Here is a 12,999-nt window from a genome sequence, read left to right as displayed (position 1 = left end):
TCAAAGTGGTGGATAGCTCCTGCCTTTTAGGATTAACCATCAACAGTAAAGGAACAAGCAGTCAAGAAATACGCCACAGACTAGCACTCAGTAGAGCAGCCATGATAGCCTTGGAAAAGATATTCAAATGCCGTGATGTGTCTATACCTACAAAGATCAGAATCATGCAAGCCATGGTATTCCCTGTAATGCTCTAGGAAGTGAAAGTTGGATGTTAAAGAAGCAGGATAGGAAATGTATTGGCACCTTTGAACTTTGATGTTGAATAAGATTCTTGAGAACAAGAATCTTGTGAACAGCCAAGAAAAGAAACTGATGGATCATTGAACAAATCAACCCAGAATTCTCACTTGAGGCACATATGACCAGGCTCAAATTATCCTACCCTGGACACATTATGCAAAGACCCAACTCTCTGGAAAAGGCTCTAATGCCAGGAAAGGTCTAAGGAAGGAGAAAAAGAAGACAACCAGCAGCAAGGTGGATGAACTCAGTTATGGTAGTGATGAGTGCACCACTGGAAGACTTGAAAGAACGGGTTAGGGATAGATCAAAAATGACTTGATGGCACATAATCAATCAATCAATCAATAAAAAATCAATCAGTTAAAATACAATGCAAGAGTTATGTCGGGTTTCTATACATGTGCCAGAGCACTAACTTTAATGGGAAAAAGAATTATAGGATGCAACAAGAAAAAAATGTAAAAGAGGTGGTGTGCTCAGACAAACATCCTCTCACCTTCTCTGAGGCTCTCAGAGTCTTAAAAAGGCCATTGTTTAAATAGAAGGGCACAATCACAGATGATATCTGCAAGATACCTAAATGGTGCAACCAGAACCTCAAAATTAAGTTAGTTTTCTAAAAAAAGTAAACAAATATTTAATTCTTTTACCATTGCAGAAGTCTTGAAAAATCACCAGTGTAATGAGATTTCATTGTAGTAATCTGAAATCTTCTGCATTTCTCCAAAAACTGACAGTGGTATGCATACTCCCCCCTTTCCCCATTTCTGTCCAGTTTATCACTTTAAACAAGGCTGCGTTTCCAGATTCCCACAGTCTTAGCCAAGCAGAATATGATGCAGAAATCAGTGATTACAAGCTCACATATTTTCTTGTTTTGAAAATCAGCAGCTCCAAGATAATCTCTGGAAATTGGGGGAAGTATTACGAGGTAGCATTTCATCTTTTCCTCCCACTTCTTTTCTGAATATAAATTATTTCCTCTCATTAAAGCTATTTTGAGGGTGGGGAAATGAAATGGGGTGAATGATAAAAATCCCTTCACAGAGCACCATTCCCCTGATCTTCAAAGCAACCTCATACAGAGAAATAGGCAACCTTCTGCTCTTCAAACATTTTGGGATAGCTCCCATATTTCTAATAATTCCCCAAGTCTAGGGTATATGAATATAAATGTAAAATATCTTGAAAGACCAAATCTACTAATACCAAATTTAGTGAGAAGCCCTTAGTACTTTTGAATCAGTTTTGTCCAGGATGTAATTCTAGAAGCAATTTGCAGCTTAAGAAAAATTAAATTAAATTAAAGCCAACATCACAACATCTGGCCTAATTTTTGGACTTCTTTCTTCCTGCATCCCCAGCTTTTAGTCCCACCTTACATCATAAGAATTCTGGGAACTCAGGAGCCTGCACATTTTTTTCTGGCACTTTAGAGGTTACATGTTTCTTCTTCGTTTTTAGGTCATTTAAGGAATGCAATTTTATTTATGACATGAAACAAAAGCCCCATGCTTTTAGCATCTGATAAGCAACATTCCAGAAGAGGGAAGACATTTACTAATTTGGGACTGCAACGCATTTACTGTTATGTGTTAGCAGTTCACGCAGCTGAAGTCACAAAATAATATAGGATTTCCATATCTTTTTCTAGTAAAGCTAATAAAAGATCATGATTGAATGTACTGTAATTCACCATGCAATACAAGCATTTATTCAGATGAGTACACTAAGAGTTCACAAGTTTTATAATTTTTCCATGCTTCTATAAGTGTTGTTTGTTTCAAGCATGTGAATGCCATTTGCTTAACAAGTGATAAGTGAGAGTTATCAGATTTCATTTCATATCCCAAAGCAAACACCTGTCTGATGCTCATTCTTTCCACTGATAGCTAAGTATTCAAAATGCAGTTCTCTGCATGTTCAGTCAATAGCAAATCACACTGAATTCCTAGATATATAGGACCAAAGCTTAAATATTCAGTGTTATCACAAGTTTACCGGAAAGTACTGTATTGGATTCCATACATATACCCAAATGGATATACTTATTGTTAATATAATTTAAAGTAATTTCAGTTTATGATCTTGGATATAGCTGTCTAAGACTATTGGAGTGATGCAGTTTTAAATCACTCACATTCTCAAATTATATTCCGAGCATGCTATGAAGTCAAAACCAAGCCAGAAGGGTAATGGAACCAATATATTTATTAATGTCCAGACATCACTGTGCCAAAGTACCTTTAATCATGTTCTCATATTTCTGACCTTGAGGGGTTTTTTTCTTGATTCTTCATCAACCTGCATTTTTTTTTAAATATGTAAGCTTTTGTATACATGCCTCCTAAAATATATAAATTGAATGCCTTTCTCCTAATACTGTCATCTTTGCAAACTTTCCCTAATACAAATGTATTTGGAAAATGACTTTTTCCCCAATAAATGTTTTTTAATTGGCAAATTGTGCCATAAAATTCAGTAGTGCCAAAATCAAACTATTATTGTGTTCAGTATGCATATTGATTCAAGAGGTACAGCCTGATAAATTTATATCAAACTTGAATTTCCCCCTCATCAGAACCAAGTTACACTTGATTTTTTTTCTCATTTAAAATGCAGCTTTGAAACCTATTCAGTGAGGTTGCCAATATGCACACACAAAGTAAATAGATATATATTCTTCCCTTGAAATGAGTGGATATGCATCCTATTATTCATTTTAGATTGCAAGCCACCATTAAATGGTTTTCAACAATGAAACGTACAATACAGAATACATGAATTGATAAATTATGCAAAAATTATTCCTCATATGGTTTGGAACACTCACACTTAGAACTGTTTTGTGGCAAGAGTTTTTGGCTAATGAAAACATAATCCTTCAGTTTATCAATTTCACTGAATGATAGGCATCATTCTCAAGTCCTCTGTAGGATGTAGCAGGAACAAATAACGCACAATGAATAAATGTAATAAATTAAAATAAAAACATAAAAATATAATTTATAAAATATAATAATGTAAGCTGGAATTATTTTAAGCATACAAGAGTTCACTAGACAATGTTAAAAGTTGAATTTGATTACCTCTCAATGCAGTATTTATAGTAAGCTTTATTTTTATATCACCTATTCTAAATGCACCACTTCATCAACTTATAATGCTGATAAACAAACAAGCATACCATGTAACACGAGGTTCTGGCCAGCCTCTCACAGTGCAGTGCAACCTGACATTCTGTTTTTCCCAGACAGTGTGTGAACGAGGTTTGATAACGAATTCAGGAGCGTGTAACAGACTATCTTCATTTAACTTTCTGTGGAATTCTTGGGTCTCTGTTAACTATAAGACAAACACTTCATCTTATAAATCATCCTCTGGACATGCACTAGTGTCCTAAGACATAAAACTTACCTTTGATCTAGACTACTATATAATATATATTTGTCAACATTTCATAAATGTGATTAAATATTATTGTAATTTTCAATGTGCTATTTAAACATTTTTTTTCTTAAAGAACATGATCGCAGGAAAAAATTAAAACATATTTGCTTTCTCCAGTTTTAGACTTTGGTCAGACCCAGAATGGGCTTCCCACCACTTCCTGATGCAGAAATTGATGATATCCTCCTCTTCCTCCCCACTCCGCCCCGTCTCAGCCAATTGCAAATGTATCCCATATCAGTGTTTTCCAGCTTTGATTCAAACTGATGTTTTTTAACTCAGGCCACTTTAGGATCTTCAGAGTGGATGGTCTTCAGATTTCATTCTAATCTAGACACAGCCTCAGCTCCAACTGGCTGTGCTGCCTGGCAGGCCCCCTCCCCTCCAGTGGCTGATCACTACACTGTGCAACTATTTCATCCTGGGCTGCTGGGCTGCTGTGTTCTTTCCTGATTGGCATCTGCCATTTTTAAAATAATCTTACAGTTTATAATATAATGTTTACAGTTTACAATGAACTATTCTTACCTCTAGAAGCTCATGCTCCATTTTCTAGCAGGTACCCTTTCATTTCTATCCAGTCAAGGTAAAGCATGCTTTCCCAGGACCTGCCTACAGTACTGTATTGCAAAGCTTCCCTTCCCTTCCCCGGAATTTTAATTAAAAAAATATTAAAACTGCTTCTTTAGTTGCTGCTTTGTTTCTGTGAAGCTGAGCTATCAGTTCTTCCTTATCAGAAAGCTTCCATGGATCTGCAGGAGAATGCAGGAATGAAAAAAACTACCTCTTTCCTGCTGCTCTCTTTTTGTGATGTCAGAGTTAGGACAGTACCATAAGGGAAAAAAGAAAAAAAGAAAGGGTCTGGATTAGTGTAAAAGGAGATAATGTGAGAAGAGAGGGCATCTTTGTGTGCAAATAACTGGGAAAGCAAAGGAAAGGCACAGGGACTAGTGAAAAGGGAACAATCTCCAAAAGGAAGAGGTGGGCACTGGTGGACCAGTCCACACAGGAGTCAGCCAGTGAGGTGTGCCTTCTCTGCATGGGTTGGAAGGGAAAGAAGCAGGGGAATGACCATTCAGGTCTTGCAGTGGCCAATGCCCATGGTCTAGACTGAGCACAAGCCTAGCTGCATTGCCAACTCATTGCAGTTTGGATGGGTATTTTTGAAGCTGGCTTAAGAAACATGCCAGAGTAGCATGGGAAACAAGTGGTTGAGGCTGCAGGGCCAAATTGTCCTTTCTCTTCTCAGACCAGAAATCCTATTACAGCTTTTGCATTTATATGTTTAAAGACTGAAAGGAAGTAATGAGCCCAAGTAAAAGAGGAACGTAACTTTTCCCATGTGATATTACAGACATATTAATATCTAATATTGGAATCTTGCTCCTCCCGATGTTAGCACCCAGGATCCCTTCTGATGTTACATGATGGAAAAAGGGGAGTGTCAAAAATTGGCCAGAGCATGTGCCAGTTGGGACAATAGATCTGCTGGTTGCGAAATTCTTTTGGTATGCTCACCCACACTCCAAACCAACATTCAATCCACAGCAGTTCTGGAGCTTGCACTGATTTATTTATTGGCCTCAACAGGAGGGGATTCCTTTTATTTAAACAAAAAGAGTACTGGGGATGGGAAATCGATCCTTCCACATTCTTGCCCTTCAACAGGCACCAAGAAAGATGCTGGAGTTCTTGTTCTCTGAGAGAACAGATAGGATTATTCTGCCCAATCCTTATAGACCTATAATTCTATCATTTTTATCTGTAGAGAAAACAGGAAGAATTGCTGGAGAATGTATTCTACTTCATATTTAGATGTAGAAATCCTGCCAAATGTTTTTAAGCCCTAATGGTTCAGAAAGAAAATGAAGAATGTTTTATTTTTTTTCCAATGAAATCAAAGAGAAACGTAAGAACTAACAATGGCTTACCTAACTGTGGTATCATGTCCTATGTTTTGATACTTTTTAACAACAGCAACAACAACCAAAGCCCGATATCATTATCATGTTAGAATGAGTGATTTAATACCGTTTTCTTTAAAGCCATTTTTTCAGCTGTCTCCCGTATTGCTACTTTTCTTGATTTTTTCTCATGTTTCTCTTCTTCTACAGAAGAGGAAATTTTCTTTTTGGTTGCAGTAATCTCTTCCCCAGTTGCAAAAAGGTTCCTTCTGGCAATATACGCAGCACTTTCCTTTATTCTTTCTTCTTCTGTATCTGTAATTCCACTGATATAGTTTTCTCTGCAAGAATTTAAAAAAAAAATCCATTGCATACTGAAAAACAATGCATTTTATGTTAATGTTAATATAGTAAGTTAAATATAGTCCACTGAATGTATCAAGGCAATGAACTTTCTACATCAGCCTTTCCTAACTGGTGCTGTAGATGTAAGACTTATACGTGAGAGTTGTGGATGACACAAATTTTAGCCCAACATGTCTGGATAACAGTATGGTGGAGAAGCTGTTCTACATTATTTTCTTGAAAAACATTAGTTATCATCAGTCTTATTGTCTCGTTAGCTTAAGAAGATAAAGGTAAATATGAGAAGATAGTAACACACAAACAAGATGTCAATGTTATGATTTCCTACTGTATATCAAGCCAGTTCAATTCTTTTTAAAAACATTATAGCTATTAGTCTTTTATATCTGGTGTACATATATTTCAGTGTCAAAATAGCATACTTCCACAATATACATCATAATGAAGACTAAATTTTGGATGCAGCAAGCAATTGCCGAGAAAGCTAGCACCTGGCATTGGAAAAGGCAACAGTAATAAGCTATTTATTTAGCTTTTCAGACAGCAGCTGCAGTTATTCAGTATAAGCAATTCTTCACATGTAAAGATTCATCTGTATAACCAATGTTGTGTTCTTTTCATATTTTATCAATATTTTTTTAACACAAATGCCAATTCATTGAAATGTGCTAATGAATTTTATGGTCAAATCCATATATGCAATTGATCAGTATATATTTGAGAGATATACTCATCTTGAATATCAAAGTTATGAAATGGGCTACCCATATATTTCTAAAAATTAATTCAGAACATTGAGGATTATGCTAGGGATTATGTACATTTAAATCCAAAATATCTCTGAAGATCACCAGTTTGGGAAAGGTTTCCTTCAGAATACCAACAAATCAGAATATTAATAATAATAAATGTCAAATTTTATTATTTTTGAAATGTTAATAATCCAGCCCTAAGAGTGAGAAAATAATTGCACTGAAAATCAGTAGAAATAAGAATTCATATTTGACTAGATCATGCTAAGGGTTATATTTATACCATGCTCACTGTGCAAAATTTTTTAATTGTTCCACCATACTTCATTTACATTCTTGGTTTGTTTTATCATGGAAAAGTGAGATTAAATTGCAGTTTTATACCATATTTTCAGAAGAAAGTTGCATTCAGTTTTGTGGGACTAACTGCAAACCAAGGATGTACTAGACCGCAGTCTAAAAGTAGATGTCTTACATAACAGCATTCTATCAGGATATTCCTAAATTAGCTTTGGAATCCAATTACTGCAGGTCCAAATCTAACTTTATCAGTTGGCCAACAACCAATACAATGGAAGTACCAGCTCCCTAGAAGGAATTTGATTTTTTTTTAACTCTCTCTGGCCTCTCTCTAGCAAATCATCTCACAATGGAAAGAAACAGACTAATCTAGTTAATAATTTAGATATGGTTTACAAGTATAATATGAATCTGAGCTGTATCCTTCAGATAATAAATAGGTGGCAGTGGTATCACATAGCCCATTGCTTTCTGGCACAAAGGATGGGCTTTCCAGTAGCAATCTTGATTAGCCTTTTTTTTTTTTAATCCATTCAGTTGTGTCTAATTCTCAGAGACTGCCTGGACAAGCCTCTGCAGTTCTCCTGGCAAGATTTTTCATAAGTGATTTGCTATTGCCTCCTTTTAAAGGGCTGAGATAGAGTGACTGGACCAGGGTTACCCAACTGGGTGCCTAAGGTGGGACTAGAACTCCCAGTCTCCCAGTCTCTAGCCTGATGCCTTAACCACTACACCAAACTGGCTCTCATGATTAGACTTATTATGGGTCAAATTAGCTTTTTATCCCTTTGAGAAAAACTGCCAGAGACTAAATTGACAGGATGACAAAGCCGTACGTCCAAATGAATCATATTCATTTTATATGCTAACATTTAAAGTAAATTCTCCAAGCTCAATCTAAAAACACTTGTTACAATGTATCAATGTTGGGTGATAGCAACAAGTATATCCAAACTAAAATCATACTGTCAGATAATTGTTGAAAAAACTACGATGCTGGCACTGCATGGAAAACAAACCTTGAATGTCTTAAAAACCATTTTCCCATTTCTTACAATATGAACTGTTTTTTGCTCTGGTAAATCTAAACAGTAAAAAGTAATTGGGTTTTGTTCACCTAGTCTTGGATACTATTGCAATAGTTTCTTACTCAACTATATACGATAAAAAGTTAGAACAAATGAGACAGGAATGCAGTATATATGTGTGGCATGTATGAGAGAGCAAAAGACAGCTTTTCTTGTATTGTAATGAATATACTGGTTTAACATAATTCTAAATGGAACAGACTGAAAATAGATCTTTTCTGGCCTAAATTAGAACTCTGGGGTATCTGCATCCATTTTAAGAAGAAACTTTTTCCTGAAAATGTCATTATAAAACAATGAACATTTGATCATATTGCTTATTAAAGAATTCAAGATTTCAGTAGCAATTTCAGTAGCAATCCTCTGTAACTTTCAGACCCACCAATCTTAGTTTTTAATTTGGTTCTATGTAAAAATTCTTAAATTCAAGTTCAAATTTACTACATATCTTATGTTTATATTGACAGAGGACTCAATTTCTCTATTAAGAAGTATCACAGAAAATGAAGGACAGTGAGATACTTGAAATACAGTATTTTTAGTGCAGGTTATCTTTCCTTCTATGTTCTCCACATTATCGATTCCCTTGCTTTTTAGTTATTCATATATAGGATGTAATCCAATAAACAGTTCCTTAAGAATAAAGTCTTGTTGAGTGCACTGAGACTTACATCAGAGGAAACATATATCTCAGGCAGATTATACTGTCAATCAACCTCACCATCTATGATTTACTTTTATATGCAGTAGAAAGACTCATTAGTAATTTCACTATATGGTTAAATTTAGCATTGAAGCCATTATAAAGCTGTAAAGAGATATTATTTCCCTCTTTATTTCAGTCATTTTTTGTCCCATTTACAAAACAGCTGTAAAGAGACATACCTTCCGGTGAACACAGGTACTACATAGTCAACAATAGTTGTGTTTTCTTTTTCTTCTGACAATACACTTTGCTTAGCTCTCTTTGCTTTAGGACTCAACTTTAGAGTATGATCTTCTACCAGACTTCTGAAAGAAAAGTCGTACCATTAGGTTTCTAAAGACATCTGCCTTAACATTATCTGCTGTGATGCAAGTTGAACATAGTGGAAGTAGAAGAATGCCAGAAGGCACTTGATAGTCTTCAAATCAACAATATATATTTCATTTCACTTCCATGCCCAGGTTGCTTTTTCCAGGCAGCTGTACAACATGCAAACAATCCTGAACTCAGAAATATCTCATGGAATTCAATCTTTTCATTCCCATTTGATAGCCTAACAAATCTGAACTTCAAAACTCCAGATCACTAGTTTACAGTAGTTCTTTGCTGACATTTAGAAGAAGTCTGGACTTTTGCAGCTCAGATTTAATATAACTATTACGTTAACTGTGTTTAGAATTTGCAGCCGTAATTACTGTCCCTCCTACTTTCTAAATTCAATATTGTTTATTTTTTACCCACATTTGTATATATCACCTACTTCTTGTGCCTTTTTCTCACACATGTTTATTGATGTGTTCAAAAGCACACTGCTGCTTGGACCGTTCTTGTGGTAAATATGACATAAATTCTTGCTTCAAGTTGACAATAATAAACCAGAAGCAAGCACAAGCCACACAAATGCATAACTGGGAAGGCATATTGTAAAACAAAAAAGGGAAAATACAATATAGCATTAAAGCATGCAAGGAGAGAAAACACTGCAACGTTGGATGCAGTCAATATAACTAATACCTTCCTCACTCTTGCTCATTATACAAAATACATAATTGTGCAAAAAGGAAAAAATGCCATCAGTAGGGAAAAACACTGGTCTTAATAAAAATTATTTATTTAAATACTTGTTTATAGGTTAGATGCTTTTCTTTCGGAATTTTACCTAATGCAGTTCCAATTATTTGCTGAAACAATTGATGATTTTTTTGTTATTTATTTCAACTAGGTCCTACAATTTCCTCAAGGACTTCATGACAGTGTACAAAGCTCTCTCCTGTTTCATTTTATCATCCTATTTCCCTTAGGCCCTTTGAAAGTGATTGCTGTAACCTCAATCCATGACCAGCACAATCTCAACTTTCTGTAGCAACTGTGTGAAGAGACAAAAGCTTATGTGTGTAAAAGAGAGGGAGAAATAAAAAGGTGCCTTCTACTATTGGTATATCATGCAACCCCTGTACAGATTATTCCCATGTCCACAGGATTATATACAGGAATCTGTTTTACTTAATCACAATTATACAGTTATTCTTTCCTGTAGTCTGGTAGCATCCTGAAAACTGTTGAAAGACCTTAAGAATGTGCTGAATATGGTAAAATTAAAATGATTTTTTTTTTAATCCTGAACCAGGTTTGCACACTTGACATTTTCTATTCTCTAGTTTATCCTCACTCAGCATATTGCCCTCCAGATGTTTTGGACTTCAGTCCCAATGATCATCCTTGACTTGGGAGTTAATTCAACACATTTGGAAGAGGCACTTACAGAACTTTGACAAGACAATTAAATGTCTTTTCAATTTAATGATATTTAGATATCCAATAAAGAACTATGAATGATGCTCTTCAAATATCTTCATGATCTTGCACTTCTTAGATACGTCATTGCTCCATACCTGTCATACAAATGTTATTAAAGATCCATTCCACTGTGCTACTACTCATTTCTTATGGCCAATTTAATATGGAACTATATTCCTTGAAATAGTTAGCTAGACAACAGAAGTGAAGACTATAATAGATTAAACTGTTCTTGATGGTTTTTGGAATAGAAACAGTGGTAGTGGTAGTGTAGACAGTGTCAGCTTCAGGGTATATGGTGCCCCAAGGACCTGCCAATGCAAAGATTTTCATTTTTATAACGATTCAGAAGGAGGGGCAGCACTGTGCCCCCTATGTTTGATACCCTAGGCCATTGTCTACTTGACCTTAGCCTAAAGCCAGCCCTGAGCATAGATATGTCTTGAATTATTTATTAAGAAATAATTCAAAATAAACTTACAAGAGAAAAATATACAAAACTCAAGCAATTTGAATGAGTAGATTCTGCCTGCCATGTCTCTACGACAAGGCACAGTTTGAGCAGAGAGTGAAATTTACAGGGGAGAAACAACGGCCAAGGGTTTATATCCTGCTCCACATTTTTAGAGCTTATTAATGGTTTGATAGAGATTTGGTGCACACTGTTATCAGCAATGCTTATAATATATTCATATTAAAGTATTTATATATGTTTCCAACTCTTTATATTAAGATACTTATATTGTGATATTTCCCTTTCTAGGCCTTCTGTCCAGCATCACAGATGGAGTATCTACTCTACATATAATCTACATAGTTTAATTTGCAATATTGGTGTAGGAATACTCAAAACAAGTGTAGTGTCTTAAAAAATATTAAAAAGCCAAGCTTTTGTTGAACTAGTTCTTTTGCACTACAGAGGTAAACCATAAATGCACAGTATACTGAAAAATTGGATATAACCAAGTTCTTTATAATCTTCTTTAATGTCCACTGTTTCTGAAGACAAAAATTTAAAGTATACCACTGTCTCAAGCTTACATTTACATGTAGTGAAAATCATGTCATTGTTCATATTTACATTTCAGTTTCTAATTTACCTCTACCCAAGCTTATGTCTGGATCAAACATGCAATCACTATAATAATTTTATAGCTCCACATATAAAGGAAATGATTGTTCTGTGAATCTAAATTTCCACAAGTAACCTGAGAAAATTACTGAAATATATTTACCAAGAAGTCCTACTTTTTCAAGGATACTTAGGTAAGTGTAACATTGTATCCTTAACATTATATATAGTCTAACTAACATGTCATCAAAAGGAGAAGCATGCAAGTGCAAATATTTTAAACCAGCAGAGCTGGTTTTAAAAATGTGATTTTCCAAAGATAAAATGGTACTACTCCTGTCAATTCCTGAAAATATGGAGTTTACTTGAAAGTAAAATGTAAACTATATTCAGGTTGGAAGAATATACACATGAAAGCTGCCCAAAAGGTTATGAAACAGCTGTCCTTGAAATCAGAGAGCAATAAAAGATACTTCTCAGGGGAAATATTGTTATACATACTAAGGAAGAACCTTAGTTGCATAACCACAGCTGATGAGTAAGATTTTGGAATCTGTTTTTGAAAATTGAGAAACTTAACTATCATCTTTTCACCCCTAATGATCCAGATAGAAGATATTATTAAGGATTTCAGAAATGTCCTGATGAATAGCCCTGTCTTTTCAGTAAAACACAGGACAAATCTGTTAGTCCTTAAACACTATTGAATTTATCACATCATAACAAACGTTTATGGGAGTTTTTCATTAGATTATAAGGTTGTTATTCTGCCTTTAAAAAATTAAATTATGGATCCACTGTGTTGTTGTTGTTTATTCATTCAGTCACTTCCGACTCTTCGTGACTTCATGGACCAGTCCATGCCAGAGCTTCCTGTCAGTGGTCAACACCCCCAGCTCCCCAGGGATGAGTCCGTCACCTCTAGAATATCATCCATCCATCTTGCCCTTGGTCGGCCCCTCTTCCTTTTGCCTTCCACTTTCCCTAGCATCAGCACCTTCTCCAGGGTGTCCTCTCTTCTCATTATGTGGCCAAAGTATTTCGGTTTTGCCTTTAATATCATTCCCTCAAGTGAGCAGTCTGGCTTTATTTCCTGGAGGATGGACTGGTTGGATCTTCTTGCAGTCCAAGGCACTCTCAGAATTTTCCTCCAACACCACAGTTCCAAAGCATCGATCTTCCTTCTCTCAGCCTTCCTTATGGTCCAGCTCTCACAGCCATATGTTACTATGGGGAATACCATTGCTTTAACTATGGGGACCTTTGTTGTCAGTGTGATGTCTCTGCTCTTAACTATTTTATTGAGATTTGTCATTGC

General features: G+C 35.5%; 1 protein-coding gene across 3 annotated transcripts in view; it reads right to left on the bottom strand.

The window, feature by feature from the left end:
* The window catches only part of MYOM1 (myomesin 1), an 86,166-nt gene that overhangs the window by 67,079 nt on the left and 6,088 nt on the right, over positions 1-12,999 (bottom strand). For 2 of the 3 annotated variants that reach the window (XM_063299142.1, XM_063299140.1), the window contains exons 3-5: positions 8,992-9,117; positions 5,728-5,941; positions 3,434-3,591 (exon numbers count right to left, since the gene is read on the bottom strand). In XM_063299142.1, coding sequence (XP_063155212.1) covers positions 3,434-3,591; positions 5,728-5,941; positions 8,992-9,117 — 498 coding nt within the window. The remainder of the gene's footprint in view (positions 1-3,433; positions 3,592-5,727; positions 5,942-8,991; positions 9,118-12,999) is intronic. The other variant, XM_063299141.1, reaches the window with a different exon arrangement.

Source organism: Candoia aspera, chromosome 3, assembly GCF_035149785.1.
Source record: "Candoia aspera isolate rCanAsp1 chromosome 3, rCanAsp1.hap2, whole genome shotgun sequence".
Classification (NCBI taxonomy): domain Eukaryota; kingdom Metazoa; phylum Chordata; class Lepidosauria; order Squamata; family Boidae; genus Candoia; species Candoia aspera.
Note: the sequence above shows the minus strand (reverse complement) of the source record. Positions and strands in the feature narration are given on the sequence as shown.